The following is a 25692-nucleotide window of genomic DNA, read 5'->3' on the forward strand; positions in this document are numbered from 1 at the left end:
CAAGATCCTCTGCTTAGGTGGTTCTGCAGGACACCAGGCTGAGGCTGTTTCTGGAAAGAGAAGGACTCCTGGGCCTAGGGCAGAGACCCCAGCCCTAGAATTAAGGAGAGAGATCTACCATGCCATCTGTAATAATCTCCTCCAGAAAGTCCTGTGCATTCCTCCCAGGCGTCTGCTTTGCCTCATCTGGGGTGCTGGGGGCCCTGGGGAGGGAGTCCCACAGGCATCAGGGGGGTCCGGGAAGCCTGAGAGATTTGCCAAACTGGCCTAACCAGAAGAAGGATGCAAGCTACAAGTGACTCAACCCAGCCAGGCAGGCACTGAGGTGGCGGCAGGCTGCAAGGGGGTAGGTGGTGGCGAGGCCAGGGTGGGGTGATTTGCTGCGCAGGAGAAGGGGGAAGCCTGCAGGGGCAGGTCTGGATGTGGTCTGAGAGGGGCAGCCATCTCCAGGCCCCTTCCAGGGGACATGGTGGGACTGACCCATCCCTCCTTTCCTCCTTATTGCCAAGAAGTCTGGGAGGTGAGGGCAGCATGGGGGAAGAAGCAACTGACTGCTGGTGGGTGTCCATGGCTTGAATGAGCATAGCTCTCCAAGTAACTTGTAGGACGAGGGAGACTTTGAGGGGGTTATCATGAGAGTAGTGGTCTTACTGGGGCCAGAGAACTGGTCTTACTAGGGCAGAGACCCTCTTCCTTGATTTTCCAATTTCACCCATCCCACCCCATACATTTCAGTACCATGAGAGCACTGCAAGGATGGAGAATGGGTCTCAACCTTTACAGGACAGATGAAGGCCAACCATGCATTGTCGAGCCTCTACATCTACAGTAACACGGTGGGAACGAACTAGAAAACATTCTGTTGTTCTTTTTTTTTTTTTTTTTTTTGAGACGGAGTCTCGCTCTGTCGCCCAGGCTGGAGTGCAGTGACTGCATCTCAGCTCACTGCAAGCTTCGCCTCCCGGGTTTACGCCATTCTCCTGCCTCAGCCTCCCGAGTAGCTGGGACTACAGGCGCCCGCCACCTCGCCCAGCTAGTTTTTTGTATTTTTTTTTTTTTAGTAGAGACAGGGTTTCACCGTGTTAGCCAGGATGGTCTCGATCTGCTGACCTCGTGATCCGCCCGTCTCGGCCTCCCAAAGTGCTGGGATTACAGGCTTGAGCCACCGCGCCCGGCCCATTCTGTTGTTCTTTGAACAAGTGTGTGCCAGGCACTCTGTTATATACTGAGATGCCAGACTCAGGCCCTGCCTTAAGAGGCTCGGAGTGCAGTGAGGGGAAATAGACAAGGAAACACATACTTATGAGGAAGAACCATCAAAGAGGAAGGCAGTAAGCTGCTTTCTGTCCCACCCCAGCTTCACCACTTATCAGGGTGACTTCAGCCAGGTGCCTAACCCAATCTGGGGAGATTCAAAAAAAGACTCCTTGAAGAAGTGACATCTAAGTTAAAACCTAAAGGATGCTTAAGGATGAGTTGAGCAAAACAAGAGGAAACTTTACTTTCATAAGCTCTCCAGGCAGTCAAAACAACAAGGGTAGAAGCCTTAAAACTCTGCTTGGGCACTAGAGTGCAATTTGGAGTATATGGTTTAAGGCATCAAGCTTTCATTTTAGGACCATCTCCTTGTCTGCTGGATGGAGAATGTTTTGAAAGGGGGTAAGAATGAAGGAAAAGTGACCAATGATGCTTGCATTAGGGTAGAAGCATCTACCTAGGTGGAGAGAATGGGATTCATTTATTGATTTGACAAATATTTATTAGGCATCTACAATGTGCTAGGTCCCGTTCTACGCACAATGCTAAAGGAGGTATTAGCATTAAAGAAAATACCTCCTTAGACAGATCTTACTTTTTTCTTTTTTTTTTTGAGACAGAGTCTCACTCTGTCGCCCAGGCTGGAGTGTGGTGGTGCGATCTCAGCTCACTGCAACCTCCCAGGCTGGAGTACAGTGGTGTGATCTCGGCTCACTCTAACCTCCGCCTCTCAGGTTCAAGAGATTATCCTGCCTCAGCTTCCCAAGTAGCTGGGACTACAGGCACGTGCCACCATGCCCAGCTAATGTTTTATTTTTAGTAGAGACAGGGTTTCACCATCTTGGCCAGGCTGGTCTCGAACTGCTGACCTCAGGTGATTCACCTGCCTTGGCCTCCCAAAGTGCTGGGATGACAGGCATAAGCCACGCGCCCAGCCTCACAGATCTTACATTTTAATGATGGGCGACAGATAATAATTTCTTTCTCTTTTTTTTTTTTTTTTTTTTTGCGCTGGAGATTTGCTCTTGTTGCCTAGGCTGGAGTGCAGTGGCGAGATCTCGGCTTACTGCAAGCTCCGCCTCCCAGGTTCAAGCAATTCTCCCACCTCAGCCTCCCAAGTAGCTGGGATTACAGGCGCCTGCCACTACGCCTGGCTAATTTTTGTACTTTTAGTAGAGACGGGGTTTCACCATGTTGGCCAAGCTGGTCTTGAACTCCTGACCTCAGGTGATCCACCCGCCTTGGACTCCCAAAGTGCTGGGATTACAGGCGTGAGCCACTGTGCCCGGCCAGATAATAATTTTCTTTTCTTTTTTCTTTTCTTTTCTTTCCTTCTTTCCTCCTTCCTTCTTTCTTTCTTTTTTTTTTTTTCTTGAGATAGAGTCTCGCTCTGTCGCCCAGGCTGGAGTGCAGTGGTGCTACCTGGGCTCACTGCAAGCTCCGCCTCCCGGGTTCATGCCATTCTCCTGCCTCAGCCTCCCAAGTAGCTGGAACTACAAGCGCCCACCACCACGCCCGGCTGTTTTTTGTATTTTTTTAGTGGAGACGGGGGTTTCACTGTGTTAGCCAGGATGGTCTTGATCTCCTGACCTCGTGATCTGCCTGCCTGGGCCTCCCAATGTGCTGGGATTACAGGCGTGAGCCACCGCGCCCAGCCCAGATAATAATTTTCAAAAGGAGGAAATATCGTACATAGAGACCTATGCTATGGAGAAACAGAGGAGGAGGGAAAGTGGGGCTGGAGGGAGGGATGCATTTTAAATAGAGAGGTCAGGGAAGGCCTCATAGCATAGGTGACATTTGAACAAAGGATAAGGATCTCAATTACTGGAAGAAGTGTGCCATAGGGCTATCTGGGGGAAGATGGGCCAGGGACACTGAAGAGCATCTGCAAAGGGTGAGGGAGTTAAGGAGAAACATACCGGGTGTCTTTGAGGGCACCAGGGAAGCCAGTGTGGGTGCAACAGAGTGGGAGAAGAGAAGGCTAGAAAATTATACAGAGGCCAGACCGTGCAGGACCTCGGAGGGAATTCTAAAACTTTCACTTTTATTCTGGTTGGATTGAGAAGGCATTGGAAGATTTTGAGCAGAGGAGTGACATTTTCTGATATATAGATATATTTGTGTGTATATATATATGTGTGTGTGTATATACATACACACACACACACACGCATATATATACATATTTTTTTTTTTTGAGATGGAGTTTCCCCTCTTGTTGCCTAGGCTGGAGTGCAATGGCACGATCTTGCCTCACCGCAATCTCTGCCTGCCGGATTCAAGCAATTCTCCTGCCTCAGCCTCCTGAATAGCTGGGACTACAGGCATGCACCACCGTGCCCAGCTAATTGTTTGTATTTTTAGTAGAGACAGCATTTCACCATGCTGGCCAGGCTGGTCTTGAACTCCTGACCTCAGGTGATCCACCCGCCTCGGCCTCCCAAAGTGCTGGGATTACAGGCATAAGCCACCATGCCCGGCCATTGTGACTTATATTTTTAAAAAACTGGCTGGGGCCTGGTGTGGTGGCTCACACCTATAATCCCCGCACTCTCAGAGTCCAAGGTAGGCAGATCACTTGAGGCCAGGAGTTCGAAAACAGCCTAGCCAACATGGCAAAACCCAGTCTCTACTAAAGATACAGCTGGGTGTGGTGGTGCACATCGTAATCCAGCTACTTGGGAGGCTGAGGCAGGAGAATCGCTTGAATCCAGGAGACAGAGGTTACAATGAGCCAAGATCGTGCCACTTTTTTAAAAAAGATTACCCCGGCTACTACATTGAGAATTGACTCCAGGAGTTAAGGGCAGAAGCACGGAAACCAGTTACGATACACTGAAATAATCTAGGCAAGAGATTATGGTGAAGTAATGGAGAGGTTAAGAAGTAGTCAAGATTTGCTGGCTCGACACAGTGGCTCACACCTGTAATCCCAGCATGTTGGGAGGCCAAGGCACATGGATCACTTGAGCTCAGTAGCTCAAGACCAGCCTGGGCAACATAGCAAGACTCCATCTCTACAAAAAGTACAAAAATTGGCTGGGTGTGGTGGCACACACCTGTAGTGCCAGCTACTCTGGAGGCTGAGGCAGGAAGATCACTTGAGGTCAGGAGGCAGACATTGCAGTGAGCAATGATTGCACCATTGCACTCCAGCCTGGGCACTACAGAGAGACCCTGTCTCAAAAAAAAAAAAAAGATCTGCTGAAGGGTTGGTTCACTGAAAAGCAGAATACGGCAGCAGGAACAGGTTTAAGAGGGAGCAGAAATTAGTATCCTTTTGAACATGTTGAGTTTGAGATGTTTGTTCTAACTCCACATGAGGATGTCATGTGAGCAACAGATATACAAGTGGATGATCTGAGAGATTTAAGAGAAGGATCTATAGGACCCAATATCTGATTGAATGGATGAGGGGTCAGGGAGGGCAGTAAGGGACAGACAGCTGTCAAGGTTGTCTACTTCATCCTCAGCTTGGTAATTAGTTGTTTAAGTCCAGGTGCCGTGGCTCACGTCTGTAATCCCAGCACTTTGGGAGGCCGAGGCAGGCAGATCACCTGAGGTGAGGAGTTCGACATTAGCCTGGCTAACATGGGCAAGACCCTGTCTCTACTAAATATACAAAAATTAGCTGTGCGTGGTGGTGCGCACCTGTATTCCCAGCTACTCAGGAGGCTGCGGCAGAAGAATCGCTTGAACTTGGGAGGCAGAGGTTGCAGTGCACCACTAGCACTCCAGTCTGGGTGACAGAGCAAGACTGTCTCAAAAAACAAAAACAAAAACAAAAAAAACATCAAGTTGTTGATAGGTCCACCGACTGAGATGGGGAATGCAGGAGGACGAACAGGCTGGAATGTGAAGATAATGAGTTTGGCTTCCAATACATTGAATTCAAGGTGCCTGTGGGACATCTGTGCAGACAGCATAGTGAGTTATACAGATCTGCAACCAGGAGGTGAGGATTTAGCCTGGAGATACTGACTGGGGAGTTAGCAGCATGTAGATGGTCATAAAGCTCAGAAGTAAATGAGATAGGTCCAGGGTGTAGTAGATTGGTAAGAGAAGAGGATGGAAAGCAGAACTCTGAAGACTGCCAACATTTATGAGATGGAAATTGGAGACATCTATGATTAGAAGATAAGAAGAAAACAAGAAGCATATGATATCTTTTTTCTTTTTTTTTTTTTTGAGATGGAGTCTCGCTCTGTCACCCAGGATGGAGTGCAGTGGCGCGATCTTGGCTCACTGCAAGCTCCGCCTCCCAGGTTCACGCCCTTCTCCTGCCTCAGCCTCCTGAGTAGCTGGGACTACAGGCGCCCGCCACCGCGCCTGGCTAATTTTTTTTGTATTTTTAGTAGAGACGGAGTTTCATCGTGTTAGCCAGGATGGTCTCAATCTCCTGACCTCGTGATCCGCCCACCTCGGCCTCCCAAAGTGCTAGGATTACAGGCATGAGCCACCATGCCGGCCAAGAAGCAAACATGTTACAAGTTAAGGGGAGTGTTCAAAAAAGACAGTAAGTGAGGAATTGTTTAGATTGCTTATACTGGAGGTCACTGGCAAGGAGGCCAGAAAGGGACCTCCAACTGCTTCTAAGCTAGACCTTCTTTCTTCGCATCATCCTTACAGCATGGAATTGAGGATTAGGACTTAGAAGCCACTTTCTCCTTGTTCGTTCATTCATTCATTCATTCATTCACATATTCACTTGCCGTGCATACAACCCCCCATGTGAAGAGATGGAAAGCGCTACAGACAGGCTCTGTCTTCAGAGGATCAGGGACCCAGGGGTCATATAGAACTGGATTTCAATCTCAGTTCTACCATTTAGAACATAATCTTTGATGACTCCAAAATCCCTATCTCCAGGACAAACATCCCCACTGGGTCTGTATACACAATTGTCTCCTCAACATTTCCATTGGGATATGAGCCAACTCAACTTAGAAAGTCCCTTTACTCACCAGTCTGGGCAGCATGGTGAAAACCTGACTCTAGAAAAAAATACAAAAATTTAGCTGGGCTGTGTTGTGTGCTTGTAGTCCTAGCTACTCAGGATGCTGAGGAGGCAGGATCACCTGAGCCTGGGAAGTTGAGGCTGCAGTGAGCCATGATTGCGCCACTGCACTCAAGCCAGGGCAACAGAGTGAAACTCTGTCTCAAAAAAAAAAAAAAAAGGAAAGGAAAGAGAAAATAGAAAAGAAAAGAAAATAGCCTTATTCAAATAATCTAATCCTGTTCAATTTTCCCCTTTTTAGTAAATGGTGCTACCATCAGCCTTTTGTTGAGATCCAAATCCTAGGAATAATTTTTAAAACATTTTTGGAGGAAAGAAGGGAAAAATATAATATATAGAGAGTATAAATATTATAGTATAGCCGGGCATGGAGGCTCACTCCTGTAATGATAGCACTGTGGGAGGCCGAGGCGGGTGGATTATCTGAGGTCAGGAGTTTGAGACCAGCCTTACCAATATGGTGAAACCTTGTCTCTATTAAAAATACGAAATTAGCCAAGCGTGGTGTCACGTGCCTGTAATCCCAGCTACTCAGGAGGCTGGGCAGGAAAATCACCTGAACCCTGGAGGCGGAGGTTGCGGTGAGCTGAGATAGTGCCATTGCACTCCGGCCCGGGCAACAAGAGCGAAACCCCATCTCAAAAAAAAAAAAAAAATAGCTGGGCGTGGTGGCAGGCACCTGTAATCCCAGCTACTTGGGAGGCTGAGGCGGAATTGTTTGAACCCAGGAGGAGGAGGTTGCAGTGAGCCGAGATCGCACCATTGCACTCCAGTCTGGGTGACAAGAATGAAACTCGTCTCAAAAAACAATAATTATAGTATATATAATATATGGCATATTACACTATATATAATTTATGGTATAGTATATACAATATGTGGCATATTATAGTATATATGGTATCGTATATATAATATATGGCATACTATAGTATATATAATATATGGTATAGTATATATAATATATACTATAAATACATATAATACATATAGTATATTTATACTATACTTATCACCATATACAGTATATCCAATACTAGAGATAATATATACTATATATAACAGTATACTATACTTATATAGTATACTTATATAGTATCTTATACTATACTTATATAGCACACTTATAATAAGTGTACTATTATATAATATATAATAGATATATAAGGAAGGCCCTGTGTGTTCTGGCCCTTACCTTTCTTCCTGGACACATTGCCTTCTTTCTGTCCTGGAACCTGCCTGTTCTATTGCTTTTGCATTTGTTTTTTTCTTCTGACTGGATCGCTCTTCCCCCAGGTTTCACCTATCTGACTCTTCGTGTGCATTCTGGTCCCAACTCAAATGTCACTTTTTCAGAAAGCCTTTGTGTGAGCCTGTTATTCTCTATCACGAAAATTGTTCTACGTATATTTAAATTAAATTTTTTTGCACGTTTTTCAGGCAATTCCCAGGGCCTAGAAAAATCTTTTGTTGAAGATTTATTGACTGACCATTGGCCTTGGCAGATTTCTGCAGTGCTTTAAGCCATGGTTTCCTTATTAATAGAGGAATAAATGCCTATCTTGCTAGGTAGTTTAAAGCGCCGGGGATGAAGGTAAAAGTATTAAGGACGTCGGGAAATCTCCCCACACTGAACCTTTGCATTTTCCTACTCACTTCCACTGGACTGCTGAGCAAACCGACAAAGGCTCCTTTCCCTCTGGGTAAAGAGCTACGGGACTCTTCACTTCAGGCCCGGAAAGAGGTGGTCCCACTACGCCGTGGCATTATCGCTTTTGTTGTTGTTGTTGTTTGAGACGGAGTCTCGCTCTGTCGCCCAGGCTGGAGTGCAGTGGTGCGATGTCGGCTCACTGCCAGCTCCGCCTCCCGCGTTCACGCCATTCTCCTGCCTCAGCCTCCCGAGTAGCTGGGACTACAGGCGCCCACCACCACGCCAGGCTAATTTTTTTGTATTTTTAGTGTAGATGGGGTTTCACCCTGTTAGCTAAGATGATCTCGATCTCCTGATCTCGTGATCCGCCCGCCTCGGCCTCCCAAAGTGCTGGGATTACAAGCGTGAGCCACCTCGCCTGGCTATCGCTTTTTTAACAAGCGCAGAAAACCCCCTCCCATCCCAACGTTTAATGTACCGAAGTTTGTGAGAGTCACGTGAGACTCTCGGGTCTGCCCCGCCTTAGAGAGGTGGAGCCTCAGCTTGTCGACCAATAGCAGGAGCAGTCTCCAGAACAGCCCCAACGCGACAGGGAAAGGGGGAGGAGCCGGGCGCCCGGCAGCTGTAACAGCACTTCCGGAAAGCACGCCCCGCCTCTCCCCCGGCCCCGCGCCCGTTTCTTTAGCCAGTGCCGGGTGGGCAGAACCTGCGGGTGCTGATTAAAGGCGCCGCCTGCCGCTTTCTCCTCGCCCCCCCGCCGCGACTCTCCGCCCCCTTCCCGAGTAGCGGGACTGGCCTTGATGTAGGGACACCACCCCCCCGTCTCCTTCCGCCCCAGCCCGGGAGCTCGGCTCGCTGCAGCCCCCAGCTCTCTCGCTTCCCCACCCTGCCTGCCCCGCTCTGCTCCGAACCCATTGTATACGGCCGGCTGCGGACTCCCAGGCCGGGCCGTGGCGGGGGCGCTGGGACCCCCGAGTGCCCCTCCAGCTGGTCCCGTGGGCCGCGGCTTCTCAGCCGTCCGCCTTCCTCGCGGCGGCAGCGGCGGCGAGGGCGCCCTTTCCTCCTGGCGCGGGCGACGGGAACGCACCCCCACCCCGCGGCGCCCCTTCCCGTGGGGAGAGCCGGGCTCGAGCAAGTCGAGGCAGGAAAGGGCCGCCGCGGACTGCCCGGCCAGCCGATCGTTTTTATTATCGAGATTATTATTAAAAGGGGGCGGGGACCCCAGGACGCGGGGGAGGGGCTGGATACGCAGGTATTTTTATTAAACAGATTATTCCTGAAATAATAATAATAAGCGCAAGATGGCTGAAGGTGGCTGTGATGAGAGTGTTGGGGTTGGGATTTTTTCTTCCTCTTTTTTCTTTTTTGATCTGACGATAAAGCTCTGAGGCGACAGCCGCTGCGGAGACCTTGCCCGAAGCGCCCTCCCCTCTCTTGAGAAGCAGCGGGCAGACAGACGGACCTCGGACCGAGCAACGGGCGCGGGCCCGCCCCGGACGCGTCGCCTGGGCAGCAGCCGGGGACCGCGGGCGCTTGCCTTTCTGCCGACTTCTTCCAATTCTCATCTTTTTTTTATTTTTTGGACAGGACCGGGGTGGGTGGAGCAGAGGTGGAGAGAAATCGGGACTTCGCGTTTTCTCCCCTCTCTCCTAATTTGTTGGAGGCCGCCAGCCCTCCCCGTGGAAAAAAAAAAAATCTCACCAAAAAAAAAAAAAGGAGCTAGAGGACGCCGCGGGCCCCTCAGCGAGTGCGCCCAGACCCCGGCTGCCGCCGCGGAGCCCAAGATGGCTGGGCACTGAGGGAGGTGGCTCGGCCTGGCCCCGCCGCCGCAGGCTGGCTCCGACCGCAGCCCCGAGCCTTCCAGGCCCGAGCAGAGGCCGAGAAGAAAAGAAAAGTGGGGGGGGGGAGGGGGCCGGGGGGGCGAAGGGGGAGGACCGGGGGAGGGGAGGGGAGGGCCGGGAGCCGAGCCTCCTGTTCATTAGCAGTTGAGAAAAATTCCTTTCTAGTTTGATCAATCCTTGTTTTCCTCAGCAGAGCCCGGGCGCCCGCCCAGCGCGGAGACGGGCGCGCGGGGTCTCTTCGCGGCGGGGGCTCCGGGCCTCGGGGGAGCGCAGAAGTAGCCGCCCGGGGGTCAGGCCCGAGCGCCGCCGGGGCTTCTCCCTCCCTCCCTCGCCGGTTGCCTTTTTTTCCACTTCTCTCCCTCCCCCTTCCGTTTCTATTTGTGAAGGGAGGAGGAAGGCAGAGGCGGGCTGGTGTCTCTGGCCGGGGACTGGAATTTCATCTGAATGACTGCCCCTGCGCGCACGCAGCGCCCCGGAGTCGGCCCGCCCGCGCCCCGCAGCCCGCGCCCGGCCAGCCAGCCGGGGGACGCCCGCACCGTGGCCCAGGGACCGCCGGCCCGCCCCTCCCGCCCCGTCCGGATCTAGCAGCCCTCGGTGCGGCCACCGTAGCCTCCTGGCCCCGCGGACCCCAGACCCCGGCCCTCGCGAGGGAGGCGCGGCGCCGACGAGCCAGGCAGGAGCCGCAGCTGCTGCCGCCGCCGGAGGAAGTGTGCTGCTCCCAGGCTCCGTCTACTGCGGGGCGCGCCCCAATGTCAGCCGCGGGGCCGAGCGCAGGCCGCGGGCCGCCACTGCCCTAGCCGCGCCGACGGGGAGGCGGCCTCTTATATGGAATTTGGACCCCGGAGCTCCCCTCCAGGGCTGGAGCCCCGGTCGCGGCCCTGGCGCAGTCCGCCGCCTCCCGCTAGGCGCTCGGGAGGAGGAGGAGACGCAGCCGGCTGCGCGCGCGGCGTGAGGACCGCGGCTCCCTCCTCCGGGGGGCGGGCACGCGGAAGGCGCTGCTGACTGAGCGACCGTCGGGGCCGGCTGGGGCCGGAGCTCGGGGCTCGGTGGGCCTACAGCGGCTCTGGACGGACCCCCGGGGCTGGGGAGTCGGGGAGGCCTGCCCCGGCCCCCCTGCCCGCGGCCGCCATGGCGGAGAATTGGAAGAACTGCTTCGAGGAGGAGCTCATCTGCCCCATCTGCCTGCACGTCTTCGTGGAGCCAGTGCAGCTGCCGTGCAAACACAACTTCTGCCGGGGCTGCATCGGCGAGGCGTGGGCTAAGGACAGCGGCCTCGTGCGCTGCCCAGAGTGCAACCAGGCCTACAACCAGAAGCCGGGCCTGGAGAAGAACCTGAAGCTCACCAACATCGTGGAGAAGTTCAACGCCCTGCACGTGGAGAAGCCGCCGGCGGCGCTGCACTGCGTGTTCTGCCGCCGCGGCCCCCCGCTGCCCGCCCAGAAGGTCTGCCTGCGCTGCGAGGCGCCCTGCTGCCAGTCCCACGTGCAGACGCACCTGCAGCAGCCCTCCACCGCCCGCGGGCACCTCCTGGTGGAGGCGGACGACGTGCGGGCCTGGAGCTGCCCGCAGCACAACGCCTACCGCCTCTACCACTGCGAGGCCGAGCAGGTGGCCGTGTGCCAGTACTGCTGCTACTACAGCGGCGCGCATCAGGGACACTCGGTGTGCGACGTGGAGATCCGAAGGAATGAAATCCGGGCAAGTACCCTACACGCGCGCGCGCGCGCGCACACACACAGACACACACAGTCCCTTCCTCCCTCCCTCCCGCCCGGGGACCACCCATCCCGACAGGCTGACTCTTGTGACATCAGGCCAGTAACCCCTGGCCAAACTCTTCTCTGAAAGTTTGGGGACAGGGTCCTGGGAAGAAAGGCCCCGGGTCGCTACTTGGTACATTCTCGCACCTGTGCTCACAGGGTCCGTTTTCTGAGTGCTTTATGGGATTGGGGTGTGGGACCGTCAGGGGTAGAGTCTGGGTGTTGCTTTTCTGTGGTGCGCAGCTCCCTCCCCCAGCCTTGTTGCTGTAGGCCCTACGGGAAGTCACCGAGGCAGTGACCCCGGTCCTGCCTCTCCAGCTGCTGTTTATGTAATGAGTGTCCCGGTGCCGCTGCTGTGGCTGACATGATCCATGATGCTGGCATACCAATGAGGAAGTAAACAAAAGCAGCCATGTTAGTTTTCAGCGCTATTGGAAACACATTGGGGGGGTGGGGGGAGCTTCCGGAGGGAGAGCAGAACTCCGGCCATCTCTCTGGACAGGGCCTGGGCAGCCAGCGAGGCCCGGACAGCGGCTCCGCTATTTGGATTCCTCCCGAGAGCCGGCTCTCCCTGTGTGAGAATCGCTGCCCTTGCCTGTGTGTCGCACGGGCCGCATGAACAAACCTTCAAGTATGTGTCTTCATCATCCTGGCCCTCTCGCCTAGCCCAACCCTCTCGCCGCCCTCCCACATTTGGGGAGGGGAAGTGGAAGACGGAAAAAGAATCCTGTGGGTTTAAGGTTGAGCCGCCTTGAAATCTGGTTTCAGGCAGCTGGCTCCCCTGGGCTGCCGGCTGGGTGATTACAGAACCGCGTCCCCTCCCATTGTATACACCCTGCGGCCGGCCGCGGCCAATGTCAAACCGCCTCCCCCCTCAGGCCTCTGGGCCTAGTTTTGGAGCTGGACTGAGGCAATACTTCCGTCCCCTTCAGTGGAGGGGGCTCCTCCTAGGTCCCTCCCCAGTCCTCTGGCTTTCAGGGTTGAGTCATACCGAAAGGAAGGGGTTGGTCTGACACCGAGGAGTCCTCTCTGAAGCCCCACCTTGGGGCCTGGGACCTGGGGCCTGAGGCCTGGGTGTGATATCTGGGGGCTAGGCTGTGCTCCGGTGGGACTGGGAGTGTCTCTGGGTGGGGATCCCTGGAGGTTAGTGGAGGCCAGTGGGGAGGCTGGGTGTGAGGAAGCTCTGTTCAGGGCATGACTGGAGATGGGGCTGTTTCCTGTGTGGGGGGACCAGTCAGAATGAGTCACTGTTTAGCAATTAAAAAACATACACATACAACCAACAAAAGGCAGGAGGGCCACCACAGGCTGGGGCGGGGACAGCAAATACGATTTACTGTATAATTAGTTTCCAATCGGATGGACTAGCCCTGGGTTTGTGTGCCAGGATAGGCCTCTGGTTTCTTAAAGGAAGTGTGTCCTCCACCCGCTGTGTCCTCCACCCCAGTTCAGGGCAGGCACAGCCCACACTTTCCCCAGTATTGGGAAGCTGCTGCTATTAATAAAGATGGAAGGGCTGGGGGAGGAGGCCAGGAAAAGTGCAGAGGCAGGAGAAAGGAGGGCTGTCCAGTTCTGTCCTGGGATTGGCAGTGGAAAATGAGAGGAGGGGAAAGGAGATGTGGCTGAAAGGAACAGGGGAGGGGCAGTAACCTGGGCGATGTGCAGATGCCTGCTCGCACCCACAGTGCTGCTGTAGCTGGTCTGAGTGCTAGGGATGTCTTTAATTGGGGTGGGAGAGAAAACATAATTACACCTGACTTGGTGTAGGAGGATAGCTTTAGGTGTCTGTGTTTTTGAGTGTCTTTGAGACTGTGTGCTTCGCCCTCCAATGCACCTGTCTCCCATCTCTACAGTTTGGGGCGCAGACAGGGGTGGGTGGGTGGCATGTGCATGCAGAGTATTCCCTGGGGTACCCCCCAGTAGGCCCCTCATCTCCAGACTCGTGGATTGGATGGAAGCAGGCACTGAACTTTGTCGACAACTCCACAGGGTGTGTGTGTGCGCGCGTGCACGTGCTTTCTTGTGCCTGGTGTGGGCAGGCTCAGAAGTAGTGGGTTGCATCAGGGCCAGATGTGCAATTCTGTGCGTTCAGCAGCTGTGCCCTGCAGTGGCAGCCTGAGCCCATCCTTCTCCAGGTTCCTCCTCCCGAGGCCCCTGATTCTTTCTGGTGCCCCAGGCCACTGGGGTTGGAAACCCTTCAGTAGCCCAGTGTCACTCAACTGTGAGTTTGACTTATTGAATGTGGAGAAATAGGGGCCCTGCCTGCCCTCCCAGGAGGGAGAGGAGGGGGTGAGCCATAGGAACCTGAATGGAAGAATCCTCTGCACTCTCTGTAGGCCAAACAGGGGCAGTGGGTGGAGCTCTTTTCCTTGGCCCCTTTTCCCTGGCTGGAGGGAGTCTGCCTTAAAGGGCCTTTGCTGGTATTGTGGGCGAGGGCCACAGAATTCCCCAGGATACAGGGGCAGAAGCACAGAGACCTGGCACTTGCGTTAAAATCTAGGCTCTGCTTCTTGTGCATCCTCTTCTGCCCTCCCAGGGGGATTGCTGACATGCCTGTCAATTGGCTAGAAATAGGAAACCCAGATTAATCCCTCCCTGGTGGCCTCACCATCACATACTCACAGCATCCACAGGTGTACATGGGCCATGGCTTAGAGCAGGGACCCAGCAGGAGGGCAAGCAGGGCCTCCATCCATCCTGGGGGACTACAAGGGGGACTCTCAGAATCAGGCCCAAGCGAGTTGTTGCCCTAATCTTCCCTTGGGAAGCCAGTGTCAGCCACATTGCCCTGAGGCCTGAATACTCACTGGATGGTCCTGAGACCATTCTCTAGGATGTGCCTAGATCCTAAATGTGCTCTCCCATGAGGTTGTGGGGAAGCTAAGGGCCCAAGATTTGGACATCCAGGTGGGCTCAGTCCTGGCAATCCTGAGTGGTCAGACCCCTCCTGGCCCCCAGGTTCAGGAGTTCATCTAAAGCAATGAGGGACTGGTGGGAGCTGGGGGGGGTATCCTTATCTCATGACCCCCCACGACATGGAAAGAAGACCCAAGTGCAGGCCCGGTTGCATGTGTGAGGGGCCTGCAGGTATGTGGTGCGTGTGTGTCTATGCAGGTGTATCTGCTTGAGTCTTGTGCAGTTACAGTTGTGTCTCTGCATCGTCCCTGGCGTCCCACAGCAAGGCTGAACATGTTGCTAGGACCCTGTTCCTTGCATTCTCAGAGGTTCAGAGTCAAGAAGAGGTGTTCTCTGGGGGAGGAGATCCCACTGCTTGGGCCAGTGTGGGATCTGCCCCTGCTTGGAGTGAGGGGATCCTGTGCACATTGCCGGTGGCTGGAGGGGTCACCCTGAGACCCTGGAGGGAATCCTGGGTTTCCTCTCCATTTGTCTGTCTCTGAGTACGCAGTAAGAGTGAGGGCTGGCTCTACTGGGGCTGGTGCTGAGGCTGGGGCTGCAGCCTGACTCCAGCAGTGCAGACCTCACTGCTCCATCTCCCCACAGCAGACCATACTCCTGCAGGGGTGTATGTGTTTGTGTGCACACACGTGTGTGTGTGGTGTGAGATCATGTGGCCCCTTCTCTGGCCACCCCGAGTCTTCGTGGAAGGAGGCCCTGGCTTGGCCTTCCTCCGTTGCCCCTGAAACAGAGCCTCAGGCAGAGGCCCAGCTGCCCACCCCCATCCCAGGATCCTGCTGACACGGCCGGGCACCTGTCATGCACACAATATTGACTACTCTGACTCCTGCAGCCCTGGGTGGCCGCACGTCCGTGTCTGTCTGCAGGTGTGTGTGTGTGCATGTGTAGCCAGCACATCTGGGTCGTGTATCTTGGATGTGACTGATTTTTTTGTATCTCACATGGGTGTCTCTGAGAAGGCGCAGCGTGCCTGACTTCAGTCTCTAGTCGCGCGGCCGTGTCTGCCTACCAGGCCTGCTGAGTGCCTGTGAGTCGAAGTTGAGTGTGCCTTCTTGACAGTTGGCAGTACTACTGTGCTGCTCTGTGAGTGCCTGCTCAGGTGATCCTTGCTTGGTGGCTGTGAGTTTGTCAGGGGTCCTGGGACGTCCCCCTGTGGTGGGGGTGTCGGGGAAAGGAGGGAAAGATGGGCTTCCCCTTGGAGTGAGCCTGTGGCGGGTATTGGAGGTAGGAGCCGAATGGGTCCTGTGCTGTTGTATTGGGCACAGTCTGGCGAGGCGGAGTAAGCCCGGCTTGGGCCCCTGCCCCGGGCTGAGCAGGCTGGCCTGGCTGGCCTCCTCCCTGGCTCTGGGAAAGCCTTCCTTCCCGGCTGGCCTGGCATTCAAAGCCAGACAAAGGGGGGCTTTCTCTCTCGCCTCTTTGTTCTGCTGCCCCAGAGCGCTGCTCTCTGCATGGCAAAAGCTAATTCCACTCTGCAGCTGGGAAGCCCTCTCTGGGGTCTGCCGGGCTCGCATCTGAGGCGCTGCCTCTCTCCTTGCCCTGGTGCCTGCCCTGTAGCCCCTTCCCTCTGCGGCCTGTGGTTTCCCCAGCCTGGGGTTCACATGATAGCCCAAGGCAGAGGCTTGAGGCATGGAAAGGGGGTTTAGGGCAGGCAGAAGCTTTTCTGACGAAAGGGGAGAGTGCTATGGGCCCAGAGACCCAGGGAGAGATGGGGACAGGGACCAGGGGGAGGAGTAGGGGAGGGTTAGGATGGGGTGGCTCTGAGGAGGGGGCTGGAGCCAGAGCTGGAGCTGGCCGGAGAGTCACCGGGCAGGGACCTGAGCAGGAAGAGGCTGCCCAACCCCCTCTTCTTGCCCCTCCCTGCTCTGCCTCTCCCACCACCACAGGGACTTTTGGAGCCAGCGCTGGTCTTGTCTGAAAACCTAGAGACTGCCTCTTTCCCGGTCCCTGGGGCCCTGTTTCCTCCTGACCTTGTTTCTCTTCAAGGTTGACTTGAGGGTTTTATTATTATTATTTATTAACTTTTATACAGACTAGAGTCCCCAAGCCTCACCCGTCTGCCCAGTCTAGTCTGGCATCAAAAATGGCAGCTGGTGTGGCCAGTCAGGCTCCAGAGGGACATGAGGCTTTCCTGGGGCAGGACTGTAGGGGCTCAGGGTTCCCTGCTCCAGGCTGGGAGGGGAGTCAGAGGGAGCAACGGTAAAGCTGAGGAGTGGTGGCCCAGGTGGTGGAGGGTGGGAATGGTGGCTCCTGATTCTTCATGCTTTTGTCCTCACAGGCTCCGGGCAGACCACCGAAGGCCTGAGGCCCGATAGGCAGGGCTGGGGGTGTGAAGGTCCTCCCTGGGCCCCACCTAGTCCCCGTCTCCCTGGAGGCCCAGAGCTTCTAGCCCTGGCCACGTTCCACTTTGCTCTGTCTGCTCTGCTCCTGCGTGCTCCAGTGTGCGCAGTCCAGGCCACGCACCCTGGGGGGTGGGTGTGGGGGTGCGGTGGCGTGTGTAAGGTGCCCCCAGCCCCATCTGCCTGCTCGGAGAGTACTTGCTCTGAATTGAGCTGGGAAATCCGGTCCAATCTCAGCTATGGGTTTTTCTCAGGTGGGAAATGGGGCATTGGCTCTTAGCCATTCCCTGGGGAGGCAGGGGGGGGTTGGGATGGAAAGGAGGCTGCTGGTGGTGGGGGGTCCGGGTCTTCCTTCCTCTGCTCCCTGTCTTCCAGCATCTTCCAGTGTCCTGGCATCCTGATTTGCTCATTTGGTGAACTGGGGTGGGGTCGTGAAGGGGACAGCAGGCGGGTATTTCCCATCTTCCTTCCAATTTCCCAGGCTTAAGGCGGCAGCAGCTCCCACTGTTCTCCCAGGCGCTGTCTGTAGCAGGAACTGGCCCTGAGGGAGAGCAGGCCAGGCCAGTGCAACCCCCCCAACTCCTCCCTGACTGGTACCCCCTGGCCAGCCTCCTTCCCCTTCCTGCTCTCACTCCAACCCCTGCAGCAGAGACAGGAGCCCAGTGGCCTCTGCAGCAGGAGGGGGAAATGAAACCCTCCCACCTGCTAGGGACTGTGGCCATGCCTCTGTGTGGCCTGGGCTGGTGTCCCACCCAGAGTGCCCAGGACAGAGAAGCTTGGGAAGACTCTGCTGGCTCCCAGGGTAGAAGTGCTGCCAGGGAAAACTGAGGAAAGCCCGGAAGAAGAGGGAAGGGGCTGAGCCCCACCCCCCCAGGACTGGACAGGAAGGCCCTCTCTCTGCTGTGCCCTGAGGGGTCACTCCCTGGGCATCGGCAAGGGACGGGGCAAAGGGGCACCCACCAGCCTGCGGGGTGGGTGTGGACAGCTCCGCTCCTGTCCTTAAGCTGCGCTGGGACCTTGGAGCTGCCTCTTTCCTACCCCTCCCCTGGGACTCACTTGGGTCCGCCCTGAACCAGCTCCTGGTGGGTTTGGTCGTGGAGAAGCAGCCATGCAGGAAGCCCATGGTGCGAGATGTGTGGGGCCAGCAGGGCCTTTCAGATGTCCTGAGCACTGGATGGAGGGAGTGACCTGGACTCTGAGGAGTACCTGAGGGGGACCTTGTCCTCCTGAGGGTAGGCATGGGGCAGCCAGCAGGCAAGAATTTGAGGGCCAATTGTTCCAGGGGAGGTCAGCGGGCCTGATGTTCCTGGAGTGTCCTGGCCTCCTCGCCATCGTGCCAGGCCTCTCGCCATTGTCTGGGGCCTCCAAGGAGGTCCAACCTTCCCTGTGAGGGGGTTGGGTCAAGTGCGTTTGCACCTGTGGCTGTGCCCGCCAGCATACCTGAGGCGGGCTCGGGGCTCAGGTGGCAAGGTATTCTTATGTGCATGTGCAGCTTTGTGCCGGGCGCCCCTGCGCCTGCCCGCCCATGCTGTGTGTGCTGTCAGGCTCTGACCCCTTGGGCTGGCAGCAGATTCCTGTGCCTCTTGGCGCTTCTGGGGGCAGAGCAAGGTCTCCCGGGTCTGTTTCTTTTAGAAGTCCTGTCCTGGGTCACTGAAAGGTTAAGTTGTGTGTGGGCCCCTTGCACCCAGCTTATGAGGTGAAAACCTCACCCCCACACTTCCTCCTGCTCCCAGGGTTCTGGTTATTTCCAGAGTAGCCTCCAACACAAAATGGGGTCTGGCTGAAGTCTCTGGTGGGCCTTGGTTTGCCCCTACATAAAATGGGCTGGTGGGATGAGGAAGGGATTGATGGCAGCTTGTCTTCGGGGGGCCAGCTGGGTGTGACTGGGGTGGGAGTCATGGCGTTGAACTGGAGGGCTACTCTCAGGCCCCCACAGAGGAAGAAAGAGAAGCACTCCTTGCTGCATGACAGTTACTGTGAATGTCTGTGGTTACACAGAGCTGCTTTGCGAATTTTATTTTGTGTGTGGAACCCGCGGGCTTATTGAGTGAATTTGTTATGCATCTCAAGCCGCCCAGGCCTTTGTGTGGCCTGTCTCTGAAGGGAAGTGGAGAAAGACAGCAGCAAATCCCCGTTCTTAAGAGGCCCTGTGTCTTGTAGGCAGATGAGACCATGGTTTGTGAGGCAATTAGAAGACTCCAGAATAGTGCTGTCTAATAGAACTTCTGCATGATGGTAACATTTTGTAACTTTAGTATCTGAGACTAGTGATACATAGGTACTGGCCACTTGAAATGGGGCTGGTGCATAAGGAAATGATATTTAACTTTTTTTTTTTTTTTTTTTTTTGAGACAGACTTTCGCTCTTGTTGCTCAGGCTGGAGTGCAATGGTGCGATCTTGGCTCACTACAACCTTCGCCTCCCGGGTTCTTCTGCCTCAGCCTCCTGAGTAGTTGGGATTACAGGCATGCACCACCTCGCCCAGCTGATTTTGTAGTTTTAGTAGATACTGGGTTTCTCCATGTTAGTCAAGCTGGTCTCAAACTCCTGACCTCAGGTGATCCGCCCGCCTTGGCCTCCCAAAGTGCTGGGATTACAGGCATGAGCCATAGTGCCCGACCTTATTTTTTATTTTTTGTTAACTTGGATTTAAATAGCCACATATGACTAGTGGCTACCATATTGGACAGCACAACCTGAGAAGGAGGGCAGAGTGGGACAGCCCCACCCCGTAGCCAGGACCAGGAGGGACCTGCACAGCCTCAGAGCGGGGGTCATGGAAAGTTTCCTAGAGGAGTAGGGATTTAAGTTGGGCCTTGAAGGATAGACAGGGGAGGGAGGAGGCACTGTGGGCTGCAGAAGAATGTACTTAGAGCTGCAGGGAGTTTCCATGTGCGGAGTGTTGGGGACAGGATACCAGCCCAGCCGGCTGGAAGAGTCAGGATGTAAAAGAGTCTTCATTGCCATGCTAAAGTAGTTGATAGCAGGGAGTCACAGAGAGTTTTTGAGCAGGGGAGAGAGCCTGTCTGAAGAGGCATATCTGGTGGGAGGAGGGCAAGAGAGATGAAGTGGCTGGCAGGGAAGGGGTTGTGGGGACAGGAGATTATGAGCTGAGAAGGGCAGCTTGGTCCAGTACCTTCCAGCAGCCTGGCCTCAGGTCTTAGGAGACCCCAAATCTCCTTTCTGCCTGGGTCCCACTGAGGGGCTGAGGGAGCTAGCCAGGACTCCAGAGTCCTAGCTCTTGGTCTTAAGAACAAGGGAGGGGGTGGCAGGCTTGATGCCCCCTAATGTAAGGCGAATATAAAGTGAGATCTCTGGACTGGGACAGAGGCTCATGTGGCTTTGGAAGGGAATTTGACCCCCTGCATCTTAGGGTACTTATCTCTTAGATGACGCTCCCCAGGGAGAGGCAGCACAGACTGGGTAAGAGTGGACCCTGCTGCCAGATCACCTGGGTTTGTGCCCAAGCTCTGCTATTTACAAGCTGCATGACCATGGACAAATTACTTAACCTCTCTAGGCCTCAGTTTCCTCTTCTGTGAAATGAGAATAATGATAGTACTTACCTTATGACATTACTGAGATGATTAGATAAATCTGTACAGGAAAAGTGCTTAGAACAGAGGTTGGTGTAGCCCTGCCTCGAAAGCTCAGGGTTTAAATATGCATGGGGGCTGGGCATGGTGGCTCACGCCCATAATCCCTGCACTTTGGGAGGCCAAGGTGGGCAGATCATTTGAGGTCATTAGTTTGAGATGAGCCTGCTCAACATGGTGAAACCCCGTCTCTACTAAAACTACAAAAAAATTAGCTGGGCGTTGTGGCGCACGCCTGTAATCCCAGCTACTTGGGAGGCTAAGGCAGGAGAATCACTTGAACCCGGGAGGCAGATGTTACAGTGAGCCGAGATTGCACCACTGCACTCCAGCCTGGGCAACAGAATGAGACTCCATCTAAAAAAATAATAAATAAATAAATATGCATGGGAAGCTATTCTGAGGAGAGCTAGTAATAGGCCCCTGGGATTGGAGGGGGCCAGAGGGGCTGGGTGGCAGAGGCTTGGGGCCGTCGGGTCAAAGGACCCATAGGATGCATGTGTTGTGTAGAGGGAAGCATGGGTCAGGGTTGGAGCCACAGCCCCTCTGATACCCCCATCCAACTGTCCCTGCAGAAGATGCTCATGAAGCAGCAGGACCGGCTGGAGGAGCGAGAGCAGGACATTGAGGACCAGCTGTACAAACTCGAGTCAGACAAGCGCCTGGTGGAGGTAGCTAAGCCCAAGGCCATGCTGAGGGATGGGGGTGGCTTGAGTGCAGGGCTTTGGGTGAGTTCCTTACTAAGGATTGACTGTGTGGCTCTACGCCAGAACCACTCCATCAGTCATTCAGTGAACTGTCCGTGGATACCCACTGGTGCCAAGGGATGCTGGCTACCAGTGGGGAACTGGCAGGTCAGACCTTGCCCCTGGGAGCCTGGGGCAGCCTGGTAACTTGGAGTTCTAGGATGTGAGATGGGTAAGAGGGGGAAACCAAAGGTCTCCAGTGCTCACCTGCCTGCCCACTCCTACCCCCTGTACTCACAGGAGAAAGTGAGCCAACTGAAGGAGGAAGTTCGGCTGCAGTACGAGAAACTGCACCAACTGCTGGACGAGGATCTGCGGCAGACAGTGGAGGTCCTGGACAAGGCCCAGGCCAAGTTCTGCAGCGAGAACGCAGCGCAGGCGCTGCACCTCGGGGAGCGCATGCAGGAGGCCAAGAAGCTGCTGGGCTCCCTGCAGTTGCTCTTTGATAAGACGGAGGATGTCAGCTTCATGAAGGTGAGCTGGGCCCAGGACCAGGCTGTTGGCACCCAGAGGGCCATTTCCAAATTGAGATCTGCAGTTTCCCCGACCTGTAGCTCACATGCCCTTGCCTTTGGAGCCAGCGTGCATGGGTTCAAATCCACCTGCCTGCTCTTTCTAGCACTGTGACCTTGGGCAAGTCATAGGTACATCCCGGGCCTTGTTCCCTCACCTGCAAAGTAGTGTTGATGATACAGGGCTACTATTCTTTATCCACAATTCCATATTTATAAACATCTCTGAAAACTAACAGAAACAAGTTTTGGCATCTAATTTAACAGCAAAAATTGACCTGAACTGATGTTAGGCAATTTGTGGTCTTTCTCTCACTTGGTAGGAAAATTCAAACATTTTGCTGCAGAAATGTTGATGTATTCGATTGTTGTGTCTTGCTGGGGATGATATGTAATATATGATACAGGCACTGTATATTCCTTCTAAAATCAAAAGAATTTCCAAATTCCAAAACACATCTGGCCCCAAAGACTTGAGCTAAAACAGTGTGGGCCTGCAGAGCCCTTCTTCTTGGGTAGCTATCTGGATGAAGTTATAGATGCACAGAAAGCACTTAACAATGCCTGGGTCATGTGGCAAGAGCTCAGTAAATGTTAGCTCTTCTTCCGCAAATGGCCACCCCAACCCCTGCCACTTTCTGTCCAGAATGAGAGGATCCACCTGGCCTGGGGGAGACTCTCGGGGGGCAGCTTTTGTCTTCCCCTCTCCCCGGGCTCTCCCCGGGCTGCCTTTTCCACTGACTTGACCCTTTTCTTTCCCCCAACAGAACACCAAGTCTGTGAAAATCCTGATGGACAGGTGAGCTGGTGGCCCCAGCCCTCCCAGGGGCACATCCTAGGGAGGGCAGGGGGACCAGGCCCATGGCGGGGAGGTAGGGCGGGCTCACCGGTGATGCCTCCTCACAGCAGATGCCCCGTCCACTGCCCCCAGGACCCAGACCTGCACGGGCAGCAGCCTTTCCCCCCCTAAGATCGGCCACCTGAACTCCAAGCTCTTCCTGAACGAGGTGGCCAAGAAGGAGAAGCAGCTGCGGAAAATGCTAGAAGGTGAGGGTGGGGTGTTCCGCCGAAGGGAGACAGGGCCCTTTGGGGAGGGGTTCAGCGCCAGAGCTTTCCCTCCAAGAGGCAGTGTGGCCCAGTCTGGGAGACCTGTCCTCATATCCTGGCTTTGCCACTTGTAGCTGTGGGACAGTGGGTAAGCAACATGACCTCCCCAGCCTCCATTTCTTCAGCTTAAAGTGGGGATATAACTATTCTCTACCTCCTAATTGTAGAGGAGCAAGCATCACCTGAGATGTAACATTCTCGAGCCTCTAGGTGTCAATGGTCCCCAGGTCCAACCCGGGGAGAGGAGGCCTAGGTTGTTTGGGGCGGGAGCTTTGGCGACTTTTGCCCCAACTCTCCACAGGCCCCTTCAGCACGCCGGTGCCCTTCCTGCAGAGTGTCCCCCTGTACCCTTGTGGCGTGAGCAGCTCTGGGGCGGAAAAGCGCAAGCACTCAACGGCCTTCCCAGAGGCCAGTTTCCTAGAGACGTCGTCGGGCCCTGTGGGCGGCCAGTACGGGGCGGCGGGCACAGCCAGCGGTGAGGGCCAGTCTGGGCAGCCCCTGGGGCCCTGCAGCTCCACGCAGCACTTGGTGGCCCTGCCGGGCGGCGCCCAACCAGTGCACTCAAGCCCCGTGTTCCCCCCATCGCAGTATCCCAATGGCTCCGCCGCCCAGCAGCCCATGCTCCCCCAGTATGGCGGCCGCAAGATTCTCGTCTGTTCTGTGGACAACTGTTACTGTTCTTCCGTGGCCAACCATGGCGGCCACCAGCCCTACCCCCGCTCCGGCCACTTTCCCTGGACAGTGCCCTCGCAGGAGTACTCACACCCGCTCCCGCCCACACCCTCCGTCCCCCAGTCCCTTCCCAGCCTGGCGGTCAGAGACTGGCTTGACGCCTCCCAGCAGCCCGGCCACCAGGATTTCTACAGGGTGTATGGGCAGCCGTCCACCAAACACTACGTGACGAGCTAACGCCACGCAGGCGGCGGGGCGCTGGGGAATCTTCCTCCCCGGCCCCCGGGCTCGGGAGTTATGCATCCAGAGACCTGCCCTTCTACCTTCCTCGCCTCCCCTCTTCCTCATTCCATTGCCCCAGGTCTTTTCCTTTTGGATTTTGTTTTGGTTTTGGCTTTGTTTCTGATTTTTTTTTTTATTATGAATCTCCTGGACGCACAGGTGACAGTGGGAGCTGGCCTGGGCTGGGACCGCAGGTGGCCCTGGAGATGGGAAAGTGTCTGTGTCAAGGCGCTGAGCTCTCTTCTGTCTCTCCTTTTTTCCTCTACTCCTTCCCCTTCACACCCCCGTGGCTGGAAGGAGCCTTAGCTTCCCTGAAAGCTTGGGGGTCCCACCCTTCTTACCCTGCCCGGGAGGAACGCCCAGGGTTTGTTTCTCCTCTTGTTTTCCTTTTGGGCAGTTTGATCACTGATCGAGTAAGGAATGACCTTTAGATTGTGGGACTTTTGTTTTTGTTTTTTATTTTTTTAAACCAAGAATGATTTCTCCTGCTTCCTTCTCCTCACCATCTTCCCAGACGGAGTTCAAAGGCCACTTCTCAAGCAGCTTTTGGCACCTTCAGCCTCAGAGTGGAATCTTTTAAAGACAGGAACCCTATGTCCAGGAAAGGGGAAAAGGAACTTTGCCAATGATAGTGACCACATTAAAAGCAAATAATAATAATATTAATAATAATAAAGAGAAATAAAAGAAATAATAAAATAAAAAAAAATAGCACAGCCCTTGTTGAGGTCAGCAGGGAGGAGGGGCTGCCCGGAGTTGGGTCCTTGCCTGGATTTTGACACAGCAACTTCCTGTAGTGAGCACTTTGTATGAATCGTGGACTTCCTGTTCTCAAGGCGCAGGTATTTATTCTGTAATCTGTCTAGAGCACACACCAAAATCCAACCTTCTAATAAACATGATGGCGCAGTCCCACTCCCTGCCTCGCCTGTTCCCCTGTCCCCCTCCGAGGCCTGGGATCAGTGTGGGGAGGGGCCCCTGCCCTCCTTGCCTTGATTTTGCCCCCCGGGTCCAGCTGGTTCCAGGCCTGTGAATGTCAGTTCGTCAGGCACTGACTCCGTCTGCTCTTGGCCTTGGATTCATTTGACAAATATTTGCCCAGGGCCTCCCAGGCCCAGCCCCATGCCACCTGGGCCCTGGCATCTCTTTGAGGTTCTGCCAGTGTGCTCTTAGCTGAGGACAAAGGAGAAACACCTTTCTATGGGTCTTGCAAAGTTTACCTCCTTCAGGCCACAAATATTTGAGTGCACAGTATGTGCCAGGCACTGTGCAGGGCTGCGGGCATAGAGACAGAATGTCATCTAGCTAGGCCATGGCCCCCATAGGGAGAGGGGACCACTCGGGTCCATACTTCCTTTGGACTTGGGGCTTTGGCCTTGGGAGGGGTGGAGGTGAGGTGGCAAGATGAAAAAGACATCTTGTCCCCATCCACTTCGGCAGAGCTTCTCCAAGTCTCAAGCATGTCTTGGGAGCTTGTTAAAAGGGCTGATTTCTTGCTATGGCTCACGCCTGTAATCCTGACACTTTGGGAGGCCAAGGCAGGCAAATTGCTTGAACTCAGGGGTTTGAGACCAGCCTGGGCAACATGTCAAAACCCTGTTTCTACAAAAAATACAAAAATTAGTTGGGCTTGGTGGCGCACACCACACCTGTGGTCCCAGCTACTCTGGGACTGAGGTGGGAGAACTGCTTGAGCCTGGGAGGCAGAGGTTGCAGTAGGCCTAGATCAAGTCACTGCACTCCAGCCTGCGCAACAAAGCAACAGAGTGAGACCCTGTCTCAAAAAAAAAAAACCTGTCTCAAAAAAAAAAAAAAGAGAGAGGTAGGGGCGCTGATTCCTGAGGCCCAGCTTAGACTCATTGGGAATCTCTGAGAGCCCAGGAATTTGCATTTTTAATTCTATTCTGACACATCCTGGGGTTGGAGAAGTGCTGCCATCGGGGTGGCCAGGGTCCTCCCTGCTGCTTGTCACAGAGGCCACTGTGGGGAGAGTAA

The 25692-nt window shown here is 54.7% G+C and overlaps 3 protein-coding genes across 7 annotated transcripts in view; 2 read left to right on the forward strand and 1 right to left on the reverse strand.

Moving 5' to 3' along the window:
* The window catches only part of CUEDC2 (CUE domain containing 2), a 335540-nt gene that overhangs the window by 213980 nt on the left and 95868 nt on the right, over positions 1–25692 (reverse strand). The window contains exon 1 of one of the 5 annotated variants that reach the window (XM_050804196.1): positions 22597–22606. The exons of the other annotated variants lie outside the window; for them this stretch is intronic. The gene's annotated coding sequence lies outside the window, so the exon portion shown is untranslated. Of the gene's footprint in view, positions 1–22596; positions 22607–25692 lie in introns of those variants that run through there. 5 annotated transcript variants of the gene reach the window in all.
* Positions 10660–24612, forward strand: TRIM8 (tripartite motif containing 8). The gene is made up of 6 exons (XM_050804146.1): positions 10660–11467; positions 20954–21049; positions 21365–21598; positions 22404–22435; positions 22568–22683; positions 23045–24612. The coding sequence occupies exons 1-6, from the start codon at positions 10898–10900 to the stop codon at positions 23650–23652; spliced, it is 1656 nt and encodes a 551-aa protein (XP_050660103.1). The 5' UTR covers positions 10660–10897; the 3' UTR covers positions 23653–24612.
* The window catches only part of BORCS7 (BLOC-1 related complex subunit 7), a 228286-nt gene continuing 219675 nt past the window's right edge, over positions 17082–25692 (forward strand). Inside the window, exon 1 of the mRNA XM_050804218.1 lies at positions 17082–17086. The gene's annotated coding sequence lies outside the window, so the exon portion shown is untranslated. The remainder of the gene's footprint in view (positions 17087–25692) is intronic.

Source organism: Macaca thibetana, chromosome 9 (genome assembly GCF_024542745.1).
Source record: "Macaca thibetana thibetana isolate TM-01 chromosome 9, ASM2454274v1, whole genome shotgun sequence".
Taxonomy (NCBI): Eukaryota; Metazoa; Chordata; class Mammalia; order Primates; family Cercopithecidae; genus Macaca; species Macaca thibetana.

Coding starts and splice junctions, on each gene's coding strand:
- TRIM8 (XM_050804146.1), top strand. CDS start 10,898: ATGGCGGAGAATTGGAAGAACTGCTTCGAGGAGGAGCTCATCTGCCCC. Junction 11,468..20,953: donor TCCGAAGGAATGAAATCCGG/GCAAGTACCCTA, acceptor CTGTCCCTGCAG/AAGATGCTCATGAAGCAGCA. Junction 22,436..22,567: donor GTGAAAATCCTGATGGACAG/GTGAGCTGGTGG, acceptor CACTGCCCCCAG/GACCCAGACCTGCACGGGCA.